The sequence below is a fragment of the Cnephaeus nilssonii genome (assembly GCF_951640355.1).
Source record: "Cnephaeus nilssonii genome assembly, chromosome: 1".
Lineage (NCBI taxonomy): Eukaryota > Metazoa > Chordata > Mammalia > Chiroptera > Vespertilionidae > Cnephaeus > Cnephaeus nilssonii.
Window position 1 is genome coordinate 72,732,003 of NC_137072.1, and position 23,470 is coordinate 72,755,472.

General features: G+C 39.0%; 1 protein-coding gene across 6 annotated transcripts in view; it reads left to right on the plus strand.

The window, feature by feature from the left end:
• Positions 1-23,470, plus strand: part of ANKRD17 (ankyrin repeat domain 17) — a 163,751-nt gene that overhangs the window by 13,454 nt on the left and 126,827 nt on the right. The window contains exon 1 of one of the 6 annotated variants that reach the window (XM_079767842.1): positions 19,084-19,921. The exons of 4 other annotated variants lie outside the window; for them this stretch is intronic. In XM_079767842.1, coding sequence (XP_079623968.1) covers positions 19,868-19,921 — 54 coding nt within the window. In that variant the 5' untranslated portion in view covers positions 19,084-19,867. Of the gene's footprint in view, positions 1-19,083; positions 19,922-23,470 lie in introns of those variants that run through there. One more of the 6 variants, XM_079767845.1, reaches the window with a different exon arrangement.

Consider the following 23,470-nt stretch of genomic DNA (forward strand, 5'->3'; position numbering starts at 1 on the left):
GCCAAATACCAACAGCACAACTATTGAAATTTCTTTTGAGAGCCAAATTTTTTAAACTTCTTCTAACGCCACTTCTTCAAAATAGACTTGCCCAGGCTGTGGTATTTTGTGGAAGAGCCACACTCAAGGGGCCAAAGAGCCGCATGTGGCTCGTGTGCCGCAGTTTGCCGACAACGGCTCTGGGGATATAGTCCTCAGGTCATGTGTAGATCTAAGTTTCTACTGTTTTGTTACATCACCCCTTAACTTGTGCTGTCCAGTGTAGTAGCCATTAGTCACATATGGCTATTGAGCTCTTGAAATGTGGCTAGTACAACTGAGGGTCTGGATTTTTAATTTAATTAATTTTAATGAAATAGTCACATGTGGCTATTGACTGCCATATTGGATGGTGCAGATATAGAACATTGTCATCATCACAGAAATCTTTTTGGACAGTTCTGCCTTAGGATGTTAACTTCATCTACAAGGTCTACAATGGCTCAACAGTATCACATCTATTTTTCAGGCTATTATGGGCCAAATTGTGTTCCCTCAAAATTCATGTTGAAGTCCTAACCCCTGTTATCTCAGAATGTCACTGAATATTGAGATAGAGTGTTTGAAAGGTAATTAAGGTTAAATCAGGTGATATGGGTGGGCCTTAATCCAATCTGACAGGTGTCCTTATAAGAGGAAATTTGGACACCAGAGACGAGGCCATGTGAAGAACATATTGAGAAGGTGGTAATCTGCAAGCCAAAAGGAGAGTCCTCAGAAGAAATCAAGCCTGGCGACACCTTGATCTTGGACTTCTAACCTCAAGAACTATGAGAATAAATTTCTGTTGTTTAAGCCACTTATCCTGAGATATTTTGTGTGGCAGTCCTAGCAAACTAATAGACAGCCCATGTGAAATAAGAAACAGAAAGGTGAGCACAGAGAGCTTCCTTTTAAGGAATTGACCAAGAAATTGAAAAAAAACCCAAAACACTTCTTGTTACATTACACTGGCCAGAACTTAGTTATATGTGCATAGCTAAGACTTTGTTTTGCTCTGTGACCATTATACCCAGCCAGAGCTTGGGAAGTGTTTTAATGAAAGAAAGGGAAGTGTGGATATTGAGGGATAATGTCTTAAGCTGACGTGATTCTAGGATTACATTGTGTGGTGTTTTTTTTTGCTATCAATACAAGAAAAAAAGTCACTCTGCACTTCTGAAACACTCTTATTGGCCTGGCTTGGGTCATGTGTCCATTCCTGAACCAGCCACTGTCACTAAGGAAAAAGATGCTTTGCTTAAGGCTGTGTGTTACATGCTGTTTACTTTGGCTCTGACTCCTGGCAGTCCTATGAATGAGTGATGGCGTTAATGTTTCCTGTCTTCAACAGCTCTGCTCAGCTCTTTGTAGACTTATTCCTGTGACTTATTTTATGAAGTCAATCCATCTCATCTCATATTTAGTCTAGGTCATATCTTCCCACCCTGTCTAGGAGAGGTCATTTCCACCTGGGCCTCATGGAATGGTTTCCCAAAAAGAATTTTTTTTTTTTGCCAGAATGTGAGGTAGGGGAATGGGAAGGGAAAGGATATTGGACATAAGACCTCCAAAATACACCTTGAAATTTCCCACTTCTCTCCATCTTGGCTGTCCTTACCCTAATCCAGGCTATTATCTTACTTGGTATCATAGTAGCCTCCTAATTTGCCCTAGCTCTTCTCTCTCTCCATATTTCATTCATTTTTCATGCAGCAACTAGGCTAACCTTTCTGAAATATTACTCATTATTTGACTTCTCTCAGAATAAAACCCAGAGTCCTTAGTTTGTAAGACTTTGTCTGGCTGATCCTTCTTACTGTTCTATCCTCATTTTATATCCCTTTCAGTTCATTTGCTATCTTTTGGTTACCGTCTGACCTTTCTGTTCTTAGAACATGCAGACTTTCTCACTTGAGGTCTTTTTACTTTCTTTCTGGGATGTTCTTCCCTTGGCTCTTTGTTTCTTCTCTGCTTTTAGGTTTCAAGTTAGAAATCCTTTCTTTTCCAGGATTGTTAGAAGAAACGTTTCCCCTCAACACCTTTTCTCTTCCTCAATCCTCCCTTCCATATTATGCCTGTAACTAGGTAAACTTATCTGGAGTGAGCCAAGCTTTATTAGTTATTAAATACTTTGTGGGATCTTCCCTGTGTCTTAGCAGTTAGGGATTTGTGGATGGTGGAAGTGGGGGTAGATTTCAGTGTTCAACATTCCCACATTCCTAATAGCCATTTGTTTACCGTATTTTTCTGTCAGTACCAATTTTAGTTATTAGGTAGACATTTTGAAATTGCTTGTTTTGTATCTCAAAAGTTACCAAATATATGTGATTTCATATTGTTCAATCTAATATGTTAGCATGCTTTGATATCTTAGAAGGCAGTTCTCCCTCATTGATCACCTTTGTCAAGACTTTTGGTTATTGTGTATTTAGCTTGTCAGATAGCTTTTGTAAATTGCTGTAAAATATGCCCATTGAGATTTTGATTGGAATTACATTAAAATTGGATTAAGGTGGGAAGAAATAGGTATGTATCCAGAAACATGGCACGCCTCTCTTATTTTCAGGCCCTTCATCTGTCTTTAATGAACTTTTATACTTTTCATATAGGTTTTTCACATTTCTTGTGAAGGTTATTCTAGATTATTTTGTAGTCCTTATTGCTATTTTGAATGGTATGTTTTCTTCCATTACACTCTTTAATTAGTTATAGTTAGAGTATAGGAACCTATTGATCTTGAGTATATGGCCACTAAACTGAATTCTCATGTTAAGCCAGTTTATTCTGTGGGTGTTTTTTTCTGACTAAACTGCTCAATAAATGATTTTGTCTTTTGTCTCTTCTTTTTCAACATTTATACCTCTTGTTTTATTGCATCAGTTTTGAACACTCCCTAAATATTGGATAAAAGTGGTAGTAGAGGTGGTCTTTCTTTCCTTTGTTTTATTGGGAGTTCTGTTGTGCCATTATTAAGTATAATGCAAATAGCCTGTATCAATTTAGTGTATCTCTCTTAGCATCAGAAATATATATTGAATTCTATCAAATGTATTTTTGGCATCTATTGAAAGGATTATTTCTCTCCCTCTCCCTCTCCCCTGAAGTCTGTTCATATAATTAATTGCAATAATAAATTTCCTAATATTAATGTTTTTGAAATACTAGTATGGTATTATTCTTTTAACACACTGTTAGATTTGATTTTGTTAACATTTTAATTTATATTTTCTGTGAATATTATTCACTTAATATTATATTTTCGAAGTTATTGGGAGAAACTAAATAATTTCCTTCCTTACATCAGTCTCATAAAGATTTGTGTTTTATAGATTCAGTTTATTTGCATCATATTTACTTTTAATCTTACATGTTATATTTTAAATTATATTTGCCACTGAGAAGTTAGAAAAGAGTTTAATCAAGTGCTTTATCTCATCTCTTTATAGTTTAGTGATTTTTAAGTGGTTTATGTAATTTGGTTCATACCTCTTATTTTTTTAATGATTAAAACATTTAATTGTGATAAACAACACACAAAATTACCATCTTAACCATATAAATGTACAGTTCATATTGTTGTGCAACAGACCTTCAGAACATTTTCTCTTGCAAAACTGAAACTTCATACCCATTAAACAACTCCTGGCAACCATATTCTACTTTCTGTTTCTATGAATTTACTTTTAGATACCTCGTACAAGTATAATCATACAGTCTTTGTCTTTTTGTGACTGCCTTATTTCACTTAGCATAATGTCCTTAAGACTAGTATTAAGTGGGCTGCCTTTGGACTTGTACATTTCTACATACTGTTAGGGCAGGACCTATGAACTCTATGAATATGTTTAGTTCTTTTGCATTATTATTCCAGTGTTCTTTAGTTTTGTTTCCATGTTTTAAAAATATATTTCAGATAAACTGGGAATATTTTAAAACCGACACAGTTGCTATTCAGGAAGTGCCTGAATAAAATAAAAGAGCTGCTATAAGACCTGAGGTAGATGAGTTTTAATTCTATTGTAGGGATGATAGATCTTTTAAACCAAACCTATTCTAAAGTATGCAGCAATGATACTAAAGTGTGACTGGTGTTTTATTTCTGCTTATTTTAATTCTTTTATGTGGGATGAATCTTAAAGGGAGATTGCATTTTTTTCCTGTTTTTATTAAACATGTAGTAAATATAAACTAGTAGAAGAAAAGCAGTAAGAATTGAAAATCTCCCTTATTTTTTATCCCAAGGTACAAATTTTAAGTGTATATATTTCATGCCCCATTTTTTGCATTTTCTCACACACACACACACACACACACACACACACACACACACACACATACACACATATATCCACATGCATATTTATGTAAACAAATTTTGTTTTGTGTAAAATGGGGTCATGATAAAAATATTCTGAAGCTTTTTTTTTACATTAATAACTCATTATAGACTCTGCCCATATTAATACACCTATAGTTAGATCTTCTTAATGGCTGTGCAGGATTTCCTTGTCAGGTATCATGACTTTCCTGGTTTTATCCAGTGTTTGTAGGCAGTGTTTTGGTTGTACTCAATGTTCTGCCTTTACAAATAATACTGCCGTAGACTCTTTTTGACTTTTATCTTTGTGTATGCGTTTCTATATTTCGGTAAGGTACATCCTAGTGATGAAAGTGCTAGACCAAAGATGCATTGGTCTGTTTCTGGAATTCTTATTTTATTATGTATGTCAATGCCATATTTTAAAAACTACAATGGTTTCATAATGGTTTAGGATGTGCTAGCTCTAATGTCAGCTTTCAAGCCCTATTAGTATTTATTTTCTCTGGATGTCACTCTGTCTTATTTAAGTCCTGAGGATTTCTAAAAAATATATGTTTCTATTGATTTTAGAGAGAGGGGAAGGGAGAGGGAGAGATAGAAGCATTGATGAGAGAGAAACATCAACATCTATCGGCTTTCCCCTGTTGGAGATCGACCCTGCAACCCGGGCATATGCCCTGACCGGGAATCAAACCCGGTGACCTTCTGGTACATGGGTTGATGCTCAATCACTGAGCAACACTGGAACCCAAGATAACAGAGGTAAGCTCAGATTTTCCTAAGGCCATGGTCGGCAAACTGCGGCTCGCGAGCCACATGCGGCTCTTTGGCCCCTTGAGTGTGGCTCTTCCTCAAAATACCACGGCCTGGGCGAGTCTCTTTTGAAGAAGTGGCGTTAGAAGAAGTTTGTTTAAAAAATTTGGCTCCAAAGTGCTAGGTTAGGTGGGCCTCCTTCATGCCCTTTCTACAGTCTATAAACAACTCCAGTGGCATTGATGCCTATCCTTGGGCTTGAAGTCTAAGATCCTATTTCTTAACAATGTAGACCAACAGTTGAGTAGGACAGCTACTGAGATGTTGGAACCTGAGAGAAGCAGAAGCAATAAAGCATGTTACTCCAGAACAAAACCAATTTTGGCGGTACCCAGCAAGCTCGACTTTGTGTCCAGGTACCTTCATGTGGCCATCCCTATGGTGGTTGGAAAGAATCACCCCACCCAAATCACATGGAATATTTTTCCTACAGACAAGAGGGATTATGTGAAAGAAAAGGGGTTGGGGGAAAGCATGTTTGAGCAGTAAAATTACAGTTCACAATCCACTACAGGTACCATTAGAGCAGGGGTCCTCAAACTTTTTAAACAGGGGCCAGTTCACTGTCCCTCAGACCGTTGGAGGGCCAGACTATAGTTTTTAAAAAACTATGAACAAATTCCTATGCACACTGCACATATCTTATTTTGAAGTAAAAAAACAAAACAGCAAAAACACCCGCATGTGGCCCGCGGGCTGTAGTTTGAGGACGCCTGCATTAGAGGACCAAAAATTTTGAAGAAGATAGAAAGTGTGCCTTCCTCTGTGGTGCCTGCTTATCCACATGCCCTGTCTGTTTAAATAGTATACATTTCCATTTAAGTACTACATTTCCAATTGGGAAAATAAATCCGAACAACCTCAGAGAAAGCCCACATTGGCTTCCTATACTCTCTAAAGTAGTCTTTTGTGCACCAGTATAAACAGGGATAATCAGACAATTGAGGAGAATCACAATGGAAGAGGACTAAGATAATAAAAGAACAATTGACCTCAGATATAATTCAGAAGAAAACTTCAAAGAAAAAGTACAGTTGTATTTCATTTAAGATTTAAGAACGTATTGTAATGATTAATCAAAGTTTCACTGAAAAGGGGGCAGAGAACCAGAAAAGATTTAGAAAATTATAAAGAAAAAATGTAATGGATGGGCTAAATAACAATTTAGCATGAATGAGGACTGAATTGTTGATTTGGAACTAAAGAGGAACTCTGTATGTGCAACAAAAAAGAAAAAAAAATCTGGAAAAAACAAAATTAAAGAGGTATAGAAAATACATCACAAAGTCTTCACATCTGTACATAAGAGTTCTTTAAGCAGAGAACAGGAACAATTCGGAGGAGAAAATATTGAAAGAAACAACTGAAGAAAAGTTCATAAGCTGGAGAAAGATAATGTATTTCAGATTGAAAGAGCCCATCTAGTACCAAGCAGGATAAATGAAAAAAGATCTACATCTGGACACATCTGGTAAAATTTCAGAATTGTAAGGATAAAAAGAAAATCCCCATTTAATGCCAGAGAGGGAATGTATGGAAAATCAAATGACTGAGTTCTTAACAACCTTTTCCAGAAATTGGAAAGTTGCATAGGATATGTGTGACTACTTATATGTAGTATGCATAATTATTTCTTGATTGGCTTAGATTCTTGATTTGGTATGTCAATTCCTGAATCCTTTCTATGATTCTTTTTTTTTTTTAAGTTTATTGTTAAAAATTTTGATATATGGGAAAATTCTGAGTCCTTCCTCCTGTCAGTGCCTCTAAATAAGATGACACTTTCTCTTGAGGTATTAAAGACCTGGGTTTGAGGCTTGGCTTATCCATAAGGAGGAAATCATGTGGTCAGTGAGAGCCACAAATACTGGAGGCTGGGTGTATCTTCTGGAAGAACTTAAAGGAAGAAGATGGAATTAGAAATGATCTTTTTAATTCTTTTAAAGAAGAAGCTGAGCCCGGCCGGTGTGGCTCAGTGGATTGAGCATCACAGGTTTGATTACTGGTCAGGGCACATGCCTAGGTTTTAGGCTCAAGTCCCTAGTGGTGGGTATGCAAGAGGCAGCCGGTTGATGTTTCTCTCACTAATATTTCTATCTCTCACCCCTCTAAAATCAAATAAAATCATTTTTTTTTAAAAAAGGAAAGAAACTAATATTATGGCCCTAGCCAGACAATATTTGTTAAATGAAATAATTTTATTTTTATGCTACTTCAATTTAAAGGCAGGTTGGCATCCTGTTTATGCTTTACATAGGTAAAATGTTATTTGGAAACTTAGTTTTAGGATTGTTGCATCAGAAACATAATGGTTTTGGAAGCAGACTTCTAATTGTATGTTTTTAGATTTGATTTTTAAAAATATATTTTGTGATATCATACACCTTTAAGTATTGCAAATGTGAACTGGAAAAGATCCTATGACCTAGGTATACTATAATCTACTTAAATTGTATGTAGTTTTTTTAAGCAAGCTGGAGTGCTAAAAAATCAAGTTATAGAAATGGCTACCTTTAAAATAAGTTAATTATGAGAACTACTTTAAGCATTTTACTAGAAATTGTGGAATTTGTGTAAGAGGGAGATGGTTTCCTCAAGCATACAAGAACAAATTATTAAGTATAAAATGATGTTTGGCAGATCAGATATGCTTTAAAGCACTTTATAAGCTACTACAGGCCCGGTGAATGAAATTCGTGCATGGGTTGGGTCCCTAGGCCTGGCCGGCAACCAGGGCCAATCAAGTTCCCTGCCTTCCCGCCTCCCCGCCTCCTCCTTCCTTCTCTGCATGGTTCCCCTCACCTCCCTGCCTCCTCCTTCCCTTGCTCCCTCAGTGCCCCGCTGCCACTGCTGGTTGCCTGCCATGTTCCGCGCTGTCCCCTGGTGGTCAGCGAAAGTCATAGTGAGCGATCAAACTCCTAGTCTCTGGGTTGAACACTCGAGTGGACAATTTGCATATTAGCCTTTTATATATATAGAATAGAGGCCAGGTGCACAAAATTCATGCAAGGGTAGGGTTCTTAGGCCTGGCCGGTGATCAGGGCTGATCTGTGGGACAACCTTGGCCTGCCTGGTGCTGCCCACTCACTGGCCCGCCCCCTGCTGCTGCCACCAGTTGCCTCCCTCTGTGGGGCGACCAGTGGGACGATTGGGGGGCCCCCGCTGGCACCTACCTTGGGTGGCCTGGGGTCTGCGGGCTGGGGGCAGCTTCTGCATTGAGCGTCTTCCCCCTGGTGGTCAGTGCATGTCATAGTGATGGGTCGTTCTGCCGTTTGGTCGATTTGCATTTTGGGGTTTTGTTATATATTAGGGGCCCAGTGCACGAATTTGTGCACCTTGAAAGGAACTGTGGGCTGTGAGGCTGCAGTGGGCACAGGGGTGGGTCTCACCCATCCTCTGCGCCCCCGCCTGTTCCCTCCTGCTACAGCTCTTGGTCTCTTCTCTGCTGGCAGCCCTGCTCCCGCTGCTGCCGCTCCCACGTGCTGACAGCTCCAGGCCTGCTTGTACCCACTGACAGCGCAGGGCGTTTGGGGCCAGCGCCGTCAGCAGGTGCGAGCGGCAGCTGCTACCCCGATCAGGAGCAGGGGGAGATGGAGAAGCCCTGAGGGGCGACCGAGGCCGGTAGCTGCCACTCGCACCTGCTGACAACGCCAAGCAATCGGGGCCAGCATCAGCAGTGGGTGCGAGGGGGGCCGGCAGCAGCAGTGGGTATGAGCAGCGGCTCCAGCGCTGGCAGTGGGTGCGAGAGGCGGCTGCTGCCCTGATCGCCCCTCAGGATTAGGGGTAGGTGCAGAAGCCCTGAGGGGAGATCAAGGCCGGTAGCTGCCACTCACCTGCTGATGACGCCGAGTTATTGGGGCCGGTGCTGGCAGTGGGTGCAAGCAGGGCCGGCACCGGCAGCAGGTGCGAGCGCTGGGTGGGACCACGGCACGCAGGAGCAAAGAATTTTAAGTAACCACCAGAGGCTCGCCCCAATGACAGCGACCAGCGTCCCGCTTTGGTCTGGCGCCCCTGCTCACCTGTTCCACCATCCTGCTGTGGCTGACGCCTGCCATGTTCCACACTCTGCCGCCTGCTGCTGAGCCCACCATGTTCTGCGTGCACCTCAAGTTGGTCAGCACATATCATAGCGAGCAGTTGAACTCCCAGTTGGTCAAACTCCCGAGGGGACACTTTGCATATTAGGCTTTTATAAAGATAGATAGATTATTCAGTGGCCTATCCTTTAAACAATATTAACTATCTTCACTGAGAGATATGGCTATATATATTTGAAGAGGATGGGCGTCAATAGGCTTTCTATAAAAATTATTGACTCTGATAAGAAATTGGTGAGAGAGGAGTTGAAATATATGAATATGGGTTAAATTTGATTTCATAAAGCATACTAGTGAGATCACTTACATCAGAGTTAGTAGATATTGCCTTCAGATTTTTTACATTGTGTTAGTTTTTGTTGGAGATTTGGTAGTAACACTGGGTATCTGAAATTTGGGCCAGGATGGGAGGTGGGTGGGAAGTTGAAGCTAATGGCAACATTGCTTCTAACATAGCTGTGTTGTGAGATATCCACATGATAACCAAAGAGGTAGTTCACAGTTATATTGAATGAAAAAATTACATGAGTGTTGTGTGGGAGTCCTCTCTGTATATCTACCTTGGGAATATTGGAATGTCACAGTTAGGCTCTGAGATTCTCTTCATGTGAAGACCCTTCAGGATCCTCTATCTGGTCAGGATTAGATTAGTAGAAGGGAATGGTATCCCGTTTTGTAATTTTAGGCCTAGACCTTGGAAGATAGATACAATTGAATGTAATATATTTCTTAGGAGATGCAATTAGGAGTTTGAAAGAGTAGTCTTTGGAACAGGCAAACCATTCAAGATTTAGTATAAATAAATTAGGCTAGAAATAGCATAGTGGTAACAGGCATTTTGAGAGGCCAGACTGATTGGAGCTGTTACCAGCAAACCCAGACCTTGAAGGAACAGGAGGAAAGCCAGTAACAGTATCTAAGGTTACTTGGATAGTTTTTGTATCCTGATTATTCTCTATGCCTTTGGTGCTATCTTAAGTGTTTCCTGGAGCTTCTTTTTTAGTCCCCTAGGGTAGGACAGTTGTCCTTCAAAAGGGTGGTGGAAATTAGTGATTCTGAAAAATTGGCTTTGGATTTAAGTGTTTTCCTGTAATTTGTATTTTTTAAAATACGTTTTTATTGATTTCAGAGAGGAAGGGGGAGAGAGAGAGAGAGATGGAAACATCAGTGAGGAGAGAGAATCATTGATCTGCTACCTGGGCATCTCCTCTGACCAGGAATTGAACTGTAACCTTCTGGTTCATGGGTAGATGCTCAACCACTGAGCCATACTGACCAGGCTCTTGTAATTTGTATTTTTATTCCCAGTCCCTTCACTCTCCACCACTGTGCGTGTGTGAGGTGTATAGCAGGTGAGGAGGCTATGGGTATGTGTGGTGTATTTGTTTGTAGATACTTGTTGCTTTGGAGCAGAAGACAGTTAATGCATTGCTGACCAAATGGAGAATGCTGTCCTATCAATATTTATAGCCTATTTAAAGTAAAACCAAAAATATTAAAATAATTCCTGTTATATATGTACTTTTTAAAAAATGTATAATACAGACAGATTTGAGGGGTGAATGTGATCTAAAAACAGTAAGTATATCTTATCAATTTATATACGTAGAACCTATTGTGAAACACTGGGGAAAAGAATTAATTCATGGGTAGAGACAACAGATGCTAATGTCCAGTAGGCACGATTAGAATTGGAGATGTGAAAAGATAGGCAAACTGCTTTGTTTCTTACTTTGCTTAGTATGTTACATTTGGACAAGACTGTGCTTGTGTTCCATTATGTACATAGGACACATTTGGATGAAATATTTTGTTTAAATATAATATTTTTGTATTGTTCAAGTGGAGTTTTGGGTTTTATTTATTAGTTGGATTATAGGAAAATGAAAAGGTCTGTTAATCAGACAAGAGGAAAAATTATTGAAAATTTTGGTATTAAACTTTGTCTAGAATCAGGATCAAGTTTTTCTAGATTATAGACTCTTCGAGATGTACTGATTTTATTTGCCATTCTATATCCATTGTATAGTATAAAGCCTGTAACCTAGTAAGCACTCAGTAAATATCTATATATATAAAACCCTAATATGCAAATAGACCGAATGGCAGAACAGCCGAACAACCGGTCACTATGATGTGCGCTGACCACCAGGGGCCGTGCGTGGAACATGGTGGGCGTCGGCTGCGGTGGGATGGTGGAGCAGGTGAGTGGGGGGTACCATACCAAGGTGGGGCGCCGGTTGCTGTCATCGGGATGAGCTTCTGGTGGTTATTGAAAATTCTTTGCTCCCATGCACTGCAGTCCTGCCCGGTGCTTGCACCTGCTGCCGGCGCCAACCCTGCTTGCAGCTGCTGCTGGCGCCTGGCCAGCCCCAATCGCTCGGCACTGTCATTGGGTGCGAGCGGGGCCAGTGCCATCAGCATGTGGGAGCAGCAGTGGTGGGAGCAGGGCTGCCAACAGAGAGGGGACCAGGGGTTGTGGTGGAGGGGCCAGGTGGGGGCGTGGAGGATGGGCCAAGACCCTCCCCTGTGCCCACTGCAGCCTCGCGGCCCACAGTTCCTTTCAAGGTGCACAAATTCATGCACTGGGCCCCTAGTTTGTATTATAAATGAATGATCAAAAATAATAATGATCTTAAAAAAGAGTTTATTAGGGCTTATAATAATATTAGCCTTGAGAAAAATTTTATTTAAGCAATTAAGTAAATTATTATAAAATAACTAGAGGCCCAATGCACAAAAATTCGTGCAAGAGTAGGCCTTCCTTCCACCAGCTGCTGGCACCAGCTTCACTCTGGCACCCGGGACCTGGGTTTTCCTCCTCTGGTAATCGGCAGGCACCCGGGACCTGGGCTGCTTCCCTCCCCCGGCTGCCTGCAGGCACCCGGGACTTGGGCTGGCTTCCCTCGGGCCGCCCCCAGGCACCTGGGACCCGGATTGGCTTCCCTCTGGCCCAGGCTTTGTCAGGAAGGACGTCTAGAGACATCCAGTCTAATTAGCATATTACACTTTTGTTATTATAGATTCACACCTAACCTCATATTTACAATATTCTACGTGATGGGAGGGGGGAGAATATAGTATATGATGGCCTCTGTATTGTTTTATTTATGAAGTTATAGTTTTATGTATTATCAATTCTTTGTTACCTAAGTCTTTTAATTATTCCTACAGGTATTTAAAAGAGTGTCCAACTATTAACATTGATTTCAAAGGTTCTGGTGAAAGTTTAATCATTGTTTTTAAATATTATCAAAATTAGACCTGGGATATATATCTAGAAACTGTTTAGGGATCTTTATGCTAATAAAAACTGCTTATATGTGGCCCTGTCCTCTTAGTATACATTTGATTTTGGAAGGATTACTTTAGAATTTTATACTTTAAAAATGAATAATATGAAATGAACTAGAGGCCCGGTGCATGAAATTTATGCATGGGGGGGGGCATGTGTCCCTCAGCCCAGCCTGCACCCTCTCCAATCTGGGACCCCTCAAGGGATGTCCGACTGCCCGTTTAGGCCCAAGTGGGCTTAAACGGGCAGTCGGACATCCCTCTCACAATCCAGGACTGCTGGCTTCCAACTGCTCGCCTGCCTGCCAGCCTGCCCCTAACCGCTTCTGCCTGCCAGCCTGATCACCCTCTAACCACTCCCATGCCAGCCTGATCGATGCCTAACTGCTCCCCTGTCGGCCAGATTGCCCCTAACTGCCCTCTCCTACCTGCCTGGTCGCCCCAAACTGCCCTCCCTTCCAGGCCTGGTCCCCCCCAACTGCCCTCCCCTGCAGGCTTGGTCCCCCCCCAACTGCCCTCCCCTGCAGGCTTGGTCCCCCCCAACTGCCCTCCCCTGCAGGTCTGGTCCCCCCCCAACTGCCCTCCCCTGCATGCCTGGTCCCCCCCAACTGCCCTCCCCTGCAGGCCTTGTCGCCCCCAACTGCCCTCTTCTGCCGGCCCCGTCACCCCTAACTTCCCTCCCTTTCCAGCCTGGTTGCCCCCAACTGTCCTCCCCTGCAGGCCTGATCGCCCCCAACTGCCATCACTTGCAGGCCTGGTCCCTTCCAACTGCCCTCCCCTGCTGGCCTGATTGCCCAAACTGCCCTGCCCTGTCGGCCATCTTGTGTCCACATGGGGGCGGCCATCTTGTGTCCACATGGGGGCGGCCATCTTTGACCACATGGGGGCAGCCATCTTGTGTGTTGGAGTGATGGTCAGTTTTCATATTACCTCTTTATTATATAGGACGGTGATGGGCAACCTTTTGAGCTTGGTGTGTCAAACTTCGCCAAAAAACTGAGCATAACTCGGGTAGTGTGTCACTTTGAGGAAAAAACATTATTTCGCAAATGTTTCATCCTCGGCATGCGGCCGCCTTAGCGGCCACGTGTCATCAAAAATAGCTACGTGTGTCAGTGCTGACATGCGTGTCATAGGTTCGCCATCACTGATATAGGATGTGGAAGGTAAGCAAATCCATATATCCAACAATACAATATTTTATTTACTTTAGTGAGAATATACCCAAGGAATTCTGGATCTTTAGAATGCTATATTCTGGCAGAAACTTTAAAATTTACTCTTAAATTAAAAAACCCATTAAACCCAACTGGAATTTTATTTTAGCAGAAGTAGATTTTTTTTTTTTTTAAGGACATATCATTTGACTTTTTCTTATTCTCTCTTTTCTACCCACATACGTATACATAGAGTCTGCATTGTGGCTTTAAAAAGAATAATTGAAGTTCTTTATCAGAGAATGAATTTATGTGATTTTTTGGGAGTTAAAAGTTAGGTGAGAGGCGGTAAACTTTCACTTGAGATTTCTTGAAAAATGGAAATGATGAGGAACTAAAAATAAGTATGGATACATGTTTTAAAACTGATGCTGTTTCCTGACTGGGTTTTTAAATAGAATTGTATCATTAATACTTAGGCAGTCTGTTTTCTTGACTGTCAGAGTATACATTAGTTCAAGTTGTTTAGAGGGTAATTTAATAAAATTTTAAATACATATACCCATCAAGAAATTTACTATATAGTAAGTAATATTGAGGCATGGGCAGAGTATGTGTCCCCTTTCATTAGGTCTGTTCATTGCAGCATTATGAAATGTTAGAAACAACACAAGTGCCCATCAGTGGGGAACTGATTAAATAAATTGTAGTACAACTCTTCAGTGAAAATTTAAGCAGCGATCAAATGCAAAGAGATCTAATCTACATGTGCTGATTTGAAACAATTATCATGGAGTATTAAATTTTTAAAAATGGGGATCCAGAGAAGTATGCTTAATATGCTTCTATTTGTATAAAAATAATTTACACTAAGATATGCTTCGTATATGTAGGTTATATCTGGAAGAATATACTAACTGGTATTGTCTTTTACAAGTTGTGAGAAGTTGGATTACTATTCCCTGTATAATTTTTTTCAGGAAAATGTACTACTTAATAGATAAAAACCATAATTACTGTGGAGGTAATGAAAGAATAATACTGTGCTACATTAGGCATGTATTTAGAGCCCTCAGTCATATTATTGTATGATTGATTCAGGAGAAATAAAAGGTAAAATCTTGGAGATAGTTTGTTTGGTAAATGTATGGGCTTTCAGAAATTAGACCAGATTTTATTAGCCTTTGAATTTAATTTTTGTTTGACCCTTTAATATCTCTATCTCATTTATGTTCAGTCTAGGCTGTTTTACCATTGGGTTTCATATTTCTTCTAAGATATACAGAGTAAAAAGAGAAAAATCGATATTACAAAGTAATGACTATATTTCATACATTTTGTTTGAGAGGTGAAGTGGGTTGAGACTTTGTTTTTATGTAGGTAGGTGAAATCATTACATTTTTCCTATGACCGATTATCTGTACTTGTTTGAAAATGTGAATTTTGAAAAGTCTTGTACTTCCCTAAATTGAAAAAAAAAAAAAATTGATGGGAACAGAACTTTTTACAAGGAATTTTTTACTAAAAAAGTTTTACGTGAAGGAATAAACATCAACAAAATGTTAAATCTTACAAAATAGCGTTGCTTGCTTGTTAATACATTTCTGTTTGTGTGTGTGTTTAGTTTTTATTGTTCCTTATTCAAAAACCTTGGGCTGGTCCTAAATAAAGTAGTAAATTTTAGAGGATTCCTTTATTGAGCTTTTTCTGTCCTGTCCCCCCCTTTTTTATAGCAGGCTTTTCTCTTCACTTTGGACATTTGAATCTTCTTATTTTAATATTTTCTTTTATGATTTAAGTTATTTATATACTAGCGTTCCCGTTGCAGGAAAAATCCTGCAATAGGGTTTCCTGCTGCACTCTACCCCGTCCCGCCTGCTCTCCTCCCTTGTCCCCTGCCCCACCTTCTCCGCCAGCCCCCCTGCTTTTCTCCCTTCTCCACCAGCCCACCTGCTCTCCTTCCTTCTCCCCTGGCCCCGCCTCCGCTCTTCCCTTCTCCCCCGGACCCGCCTGCTCTCCTTCCTTCTCCCCCGGCCCCGCCTCCGCTCCTCCCTTCTCCTCCCCCCGGCTTGCTTGCTTCTCCGCAGCTTTGCTCCCTTCTGCAGCTCTTGGCTTCTTTCTACGCTGTCTTGATATGCAAATTGGCCACTATCTTTGTTGGGGGTGATTTGCATACTCATCCTGATTGGCTGGTGGGCGTGGCTTGGGCATAGCGAAGGTGCGGTCAATTTGCATATTTGTCTATTATTAGGTAGGATGTACTAGAGGCCTGGCGTATGAAAATTCCTCAGCCTGGCCTGTGCCCTCTCACAGTCCAAGACCCCTTGGGGGATGTCCACCTGCCGGCTTAGGCCTGCTCCCCAGGGGATCGGGCCTAAGCTGGCAGTCAGACATACCTCTGGCAGCCAGCCCGGGAGCCCTTGGGGGATGTCCGACTGGCAGCTTAGGCCCGCTCCCCGGGGGATCAGGCCTAAGCTGGCAGTCAGACATCCCTCTGGGAGCCCGGGACATCCTTAGTACTGCTGAGGAGGCCCTGAGAGGAGGCCCTGAGAGGCCCCAGCCACCGCTGCTGCGCTCGCAGCCACCAGTCCAGCTTGTGGCTGAGCGGAGCTCCCCCTGTGGGAGCACACTGACCACCAGGGGCAGCTCCTGCGTGCCCCCTGGTGGTCAGTGCGCGTCATAGTGACGGGTCGTTCCTGATCATTCCACCGTTAGGGTCAATTTGTATATTATCCTTTTATTATATAGGATTGGTTTGTATTTGCGTAATTGTTAGTGTTAACTACTATTTACCTTTAATGCTTTTGCCATCAGCATAAATAAAAGATCCTGTAACACTGAAATCCATTTTAGGCAAATGGAAAAACAGGTTATTTTGGTCTGCAAAATGAAATGGAAGGTGGCTCACTTTTAAAATGTAGGGTCTTTTTTTTTTTTTTTTAAGCTCAGAGTGGAAGGGAGAGGGAGATAGAGATAGAAACATCAATGATGAGAGGGAATTATTGATCGGCTGCCTCCTTCACACCCCTTATTGGGGATCGAGCCTGCTGGGCTGTGTCCTGACCTGGAATCAAACCTCGACCTCCCAGTTCATAGATTGAGGCTCAACCACTGAGCAACACCAGCTGTGCCAAAATGTAGGGTTTTAAGGCAGAATTGTATAAATCTCCTTTCACACCTATGTGCCCAGAGTATCTTATGCTGTGGCATAAGTCATCTTATTAACAAACGGACCAGATAATAAAATTAAGAGGAAATAATTTGTTGTGTAACAAAGAATTACAAAATTCTGAAATGTAAATTCTGCTTATATTGACTATTTCTTGTTGTAGTCACAGAACAAATGTTTTTGTCATTAGAAATTATTCTGATAACAAAATAATTTAAAAGGAATTAGGATAGATCACTGGATATCAAATGATTCCTTTATTCATACATTTGTTATTTAATCAACAAATACTTAAGTTCCTGGCCTGTGCCAGAGACTACTGCCTATACGTAGGTTAACAAAGTGTTGCCTACTTTCATCAAACTTCTGCTGTGATAAGGGAGAGAGATGGTAGATGGTATATAAACACCCATAATTCTGTAGAAAAGCCATAGTCACATATTTATTGGTAAAAAAGAAAGAAAGAAACTTAACAGTAAATGTCAGAAAATATAAGTACCCTAATGATCCTAGAACAGAAGGGAAGGCGAGAGTGAGTTGTTGGATTGACTTGAGCCTAGTGTGCTGGATTTCTTGTAATATAACATTGGAAAACCTACTTTGGCTTATGGGAAATGACTGCTCCAACATGAGAATTCTTTGAACTCAAACCTATCTTTGCTTGTTTATGTTAGAGGAAGGTTTAAGAAAAGAGAAACTTTATTGATGACTTCTCTTAGTCTAAGGGTGAAGCAGTTTATTTGAAGCATAAAAATAATTGACCTGGAAGGCAGGAAATAGTAAAAGCCAGTTTGCTAGTTCTTTGTAAGCTAGGTCTTTACATTGGAAATTACTTTGACAACACTCCAAATGCCAGACATACCCACACATAAGCATTATATATATAGTCTGAAGGAAAACATTTTTAATGTCATTTGTTTTCCATTAATTTCACACAGCTTTGGAGTCAGATTGTTCTTGGGTGAATCCCAACTGTGTCATATCTGAGACTAGATTTCCTCATCTGTAAAATAGGGATAATATCACCTGGAGGAAGTATAGCAGATGGACAGACTCTGGAACCAACTGCTTGGATTCAAATGTTAGGTTCTCAATTTAATTAGCTCAGTTAGGAGTAAGTTGGGTAAGTTGCTTAACCTCTCTGTGCCTCAGTTTCTATATATGTAGCATAGAGATGATGATAATAAAACCTTCCTTTCTTCTAGGGTTGTTGTGAGTATTAAATGAGTTAATACAATGGTATATGGCATATAGTAAGCACAATGTAATTATTAATGTTATTCTTTTAAATTATCATTTAGGGTTATTGTAAGGGTTAAATTACGTTTATGAAAAAATAAACATATTGCCTGCCTAGCCGATATGGCTCAGTGGTTGAGTGTCTGTCTACCCATGAACCATGGTCAGGGCACATGTTCAGGCTGCAGGCTTAATCCCCAGTAGGGGGCATGCAGGAGGCAGCTGATTGATGCTTCTCAGCAATGTTTCTATCTCTCTATCCCTCTCCCTTCCTCTCTCTCTAAAATCAATAAAACTATATTTAAAAACAAAATAAAACACATATTGCCTGACACAGTTTGGGTGCCTCCTAATAATCAGAAACTGAGTAGTAGATACTTTATCTCATTTGATCTTCATATAAACCTGTAAGAAGAAATTATGTCTTATTGACTGTACCCTGAACAGGTTCTGATAAACAGTACATAAGCATTACTGGCAGTGTCATTCATGTCATCTTTCTCAGCATAGACTTGGCCGTATTTGTTAATAATAGCTCCCTCTAATTTTTTTCTTTTGTTTTAAAAATTTTTTTTTCTTTTTGTGCGTGTGTGTGTGTGTGTGTGTGTGGGAAATTTTAGACCAGAAGAACTCTTCACTTTAGAATTATAATTATATTGGTTAAACTGCACATTAAAATTCAGTTGTTTGTGTGGTACTCTTACAAGTGCAGGGTTATTTTATTAATGCCCATAAGAGCATAAAACATCATTCTTTTCTCATTGAATTTTTTCATATTTCAGATTACATAGGGAAGAAATTTGACAAAGTAACAAACTTTACTAAACTGAGGAACAGTTAAAATAATGAATATAATATAAGTTGGCTCTACTTCACTCACTCACTGTACACTTGAGTGGCCAGATTATTATGTGTTCAGAGATCATAATAATCTGGCCACTCAGTGTATTTGCTGTTGAATGTCCAGATTCAGTGTTTCTGAATTTCGGTTATGTGAAATATCTTAGTCTTTTATAATATTTATGAAGTGGGCGGGAGCATGTCTTTGGTTACTAAATGAAGTTAAAGGCATTTCTAGAAAATGAATATAACCATGTGTTATGTCTTGCTTTAGTAATTGTAAATCAGTTGACTGTTGATCTCATTCTCTTAGATATTTTCAAATAGATTAGTTTATAGAAAACCAGTTTGCCATTTAAAAAAATTTACATTAAGATAATTATTTTTGACACCCTCATGTTAACACCTGTAGTATATATGTTATATAATGCATTTGTCTGATGTAGCAAATTCCTAATTTGGTATTAACTTGCCTCCTTTGAGTATTTAATACAGCCATTAATCTTACTACAAGGCTTTACTAAGGACAAATTACTACGTAACCCACTTCAACCTCTTTTGTTCAACCAGGAAGCCAGGCATATTAAATAGCTTTTAAAATATATATATATAATTATGTCTTTTTTAGAATTTTAAGATTTTTAAGTTTTGAAATGATAAAATGAGAGACTTTATCAATTTTGTCTGTTGAAATTACTTGCCAGAAGTTTGCTTTGGAATAGAGCTTCTGTATCTTTAAAAAATACACAGTGAGTCACCCCCCTGCTCTTTTGGTAGATGCCTGGCTGAACAGCTAAGCTGCTTTAGGCATGTAATAGAACATTCCATTTCCTGTTCCCTTGCTGACACAGAGGAGTGTTCCTGCTGGCAATGATCTAATCATAGTGCAGTAAGAAACATGGCAGTTTGATAAAACATGGTGGAGACAGCGGCTGAAATGGAAGCATATGTTCTAGAAGACATTCTTGAGGTAGGGCTAGATTTGTAAATGAAATGAAAGTTGAAATCTAAACAAAGAAGTCTATCTGACGGAATTATTTTTCAGATGAATAGATTAGAGGAGAGAGCAGAGAGGCAGAGCATAAAAGCAGGATACAGTCAGACCTTACCCCGTGTGAGAATGTGGCAATCTGATTCATGTGTTTACTAAACAAGTTTAGAATTGTTTTGTTAAAACTTCATGTTTCATAAATTGTGAGATATATTTTTGATAAGAAATTTAAAAAAGAGAGCAGGCCTCGGACTTAATAAAAAGCCTGTGCTTGTGGTGACCTTTAGATTAACTCATTAGAAGGTGGGGTCTGAAAAGAAGCTTTGAGTAGGTTTAGTATCATATGTCTTAGAATTCATTTACATATCTAAGCCTAAAGCTCTGCTTGCAGTTAACTATTAAAAACTGCTGGTTATTTTAGTTTTTGGGGTAAAAATAAGCGTGTGTGTGTGTGTGTGTGTATACACATATATATGTATATATGTATGTGTGTGTGTGTGTGTGTATATATATATATATATATATATATATATATATATATAGTTCTAGATTTTTCATGTGACTTTGATTATTATAAAATAAATTAGTAAATAAAAAGTAAAGAATCCTAAAATTTAAGGAACTAAAGCTTCAGAGCTCCCAGTAAAACCTACATTTTGAGTTATGAGAATTTTAAATTATGTTTTCTCTTTTCCCTAGTAGTATCAATTTTATAAGAACCTATTTGAGTATATAAATCAATTCAGAGAAATACATGTCAGAGTGAAACTATAATTGGTTTTGGCCTTGGTTGTGTAGTATATTGTCAAACATTTGTATTTATAGATATAGATATTTAAAACCCATTTTCTTATCTATACCTCTTAGGGTCCTCCCCCCCACCTCATTAAGAAAAGACAGGCTAATTAAGATAAAGAGGTTTCATGATGGTGAATGGTAGTCCTGATATTCAAACTGTTAAGATAATTTATTAAATATTTCCCTATGTTCAGGAAGTGATTTGATTAGGGGAAGAGGGCTTGAGAGAATAAGCTGCAAAAGGAAGCTAGGCGGGGTTAGCAGGAGAAAAAAGCTTATGCGCATTATAAAGTGCTGCATGATCAATGAGCATTTTCTGGAGTCTCTCAGTGTGTGCTTGGAGCTGACATTGCAGCAAGCCTCATGGTTGTTCTGCAGAATGAAAACTGATTCCATTGTATTATCTAGCTTCTTGCAGACACACCTGCCAACATACTCCTTACTCCTAAGAGCTCATTGTCTGAGTTTTAAATCCTCTGGTTAATTTCCATTATTTCCTTTTTTTTTTTTCCCTTTAAATACTGTTAGTGAGTTTCCTTAAAAATTTCTGGTATGGTGAATTATCTACTTAGAAATAGTAGTATATACACTTTTATTAAGAAACTTAAGTAAATAGGAATGGTCACATGACTTTAGTGGTTGAGTTTAAACAAGTCTAATTGGATTATGAGTTTCTAGTGGTACATTTTCATTTGCTTTCTAAAAATTTGCTTTGGATTTTTAAAAAGTGTACTTAATAGGTTTTAATAGAACTATTTGACTTTTTTTTGGCCATTAAAATTGCATTATATAACAGATTCTGAAAGTATTATTTACTTTCTAGGAAAACCCACTTAAGCATAGTTTTGTGCCTTAAGTATAGGTTTTTCAGTGGTATCTTATACATTTTCTTTTTATGATTTCCACTGAAATTGTTTAATATCATGTTAAGATTTTACCGTACCTAATTTGTTCATTGTTAGTAGTTATTAAAATAGCCTGTAATTTTAATTATTCTAATTTTTAATCTCTTAATTTGGTTCCTATATACCTGTTGCATTAAACCATACTGAATAGTTTTCTCTTTATTTAGTATTATTTGATTTAACTGAGGATTTTTTCATATTGGTAGGCCAGATGTAAAAATTTTTCAAGTAGTAATAAAATATGCTTTTATTCCTAAAGTTGTAAGTATTTATAATGACCTAATGCTAAAAATAAAAGTTTAACTTGGCCTGTGTAGCTCAGTAGTTGAGCATTGACCTGTGAACCAGGAGGTCATGGTTCTATTCCCATTCAGGGCACATGCCCAGGTTGTGGGCTTGATCCTTGGTAGGGGTCATGGAGGAGGCAGCCGACTGATTATTCTCTCTCATCATTCATGTTTCTCTCTCGCCCTCTGCCTTCCTCTCTCTGAAATCATAAAAACATACTTAAAGAAAAGTTAAAAAAAAAAGTTCAAAGAGGATAAACTTGCTAATAACTCTGTGAAGCTAAGTATCATTTTCTAAAGTAGCTCATATTGCAAGTGAAAAGATACAATTACACAATGAGCTTTCCAGAAAATTATTGTTTAAAGGATTAACTCCTTATACAGATGTCAATAATGAGTAATGAAGTTCTTCTTATATCACAGTGACAATTATATTATTGTACCTGATATTGAACTATTTTAAGTTTGTTACCTTAATTTTCATCTTGGTGACTTTATTGAACATAATGGACTTTTATGTAGATTTCTTCTGATTTACATTAAACATTGGACCCCTTCTATTTTTTTTCTCTTCCAGAGTAGCTTAGTTCTTTGAATCATACATTTTTAAAAGGCATTGTTAAACCAGAATCATCACTGAATACAGTGCATAATGCTATGGTTCATGGTGATTATTTAGCATCATTAACTTGAAATTTTAAATGATCTTCAAAAACTTAGGTAAAATATTGTATGTGTCTAGAGTTTATAAAACTGGAAGAGATTGATTTTAACTTATATCATTGCTTCTCAGGTATACCAAGGTATGGGTTAAATCAGGCGTCCTCAAACTACAGCCCGCGGGCCACATGCGGGTGTTTTTGCCGTTTTGTTTTTTTACTTCAAAATAAGATATGTGCAGTGTGCATAGGAATTTGTTCATAGTTTTTTTTAAACTATAGTCTGGCCCTCCAGCGGTCTGAGGGACAGTGAGTTGGCCCCCTGTTTAAAAAGTTTGAGGACCCCTGGGTTAAATAGAAAAACTTGGTTACTTAAGTTACCCAAATAATCCAGTCAGTAATTTTCTCCCCCAAAGCAAAGTAGTCAAAGTGTTTCTGTTCCTTTTGTTAACCTTAACTAATACTGAAGGAAGTAGTCAAATACAAATGGTAGAAAAGGGCTGTGAGCCTGTTTAAATATCTGTTTTCTTATATTGCTGAGACATGATTGTTATTTTAGAATTTTGATACTTTTCCTTTAAGTTATATATAATGATGGATCTTAGTACTTTAGAGAGATCAATAAGAAGAGGAAGTCCTCCAAACTGTGTGTGTGCTTGTGTGTGTGTATGTATGTATTCCAAGTTTGTGTAATGAAGTGCTGTGTATATAAACATGAAGTTTATATGTATGTAAGTTTATACGAATACATGAAACGAGAGATTACTTCAGAAACATAATCATTTTGTATTTTAGTTTTATTTATAATTTAACTGGTTTTAGTAGTTTTCTGTAAGATTTGTCTTAGAATTGAGAAATTGTCACAAATGTTTCTATCTT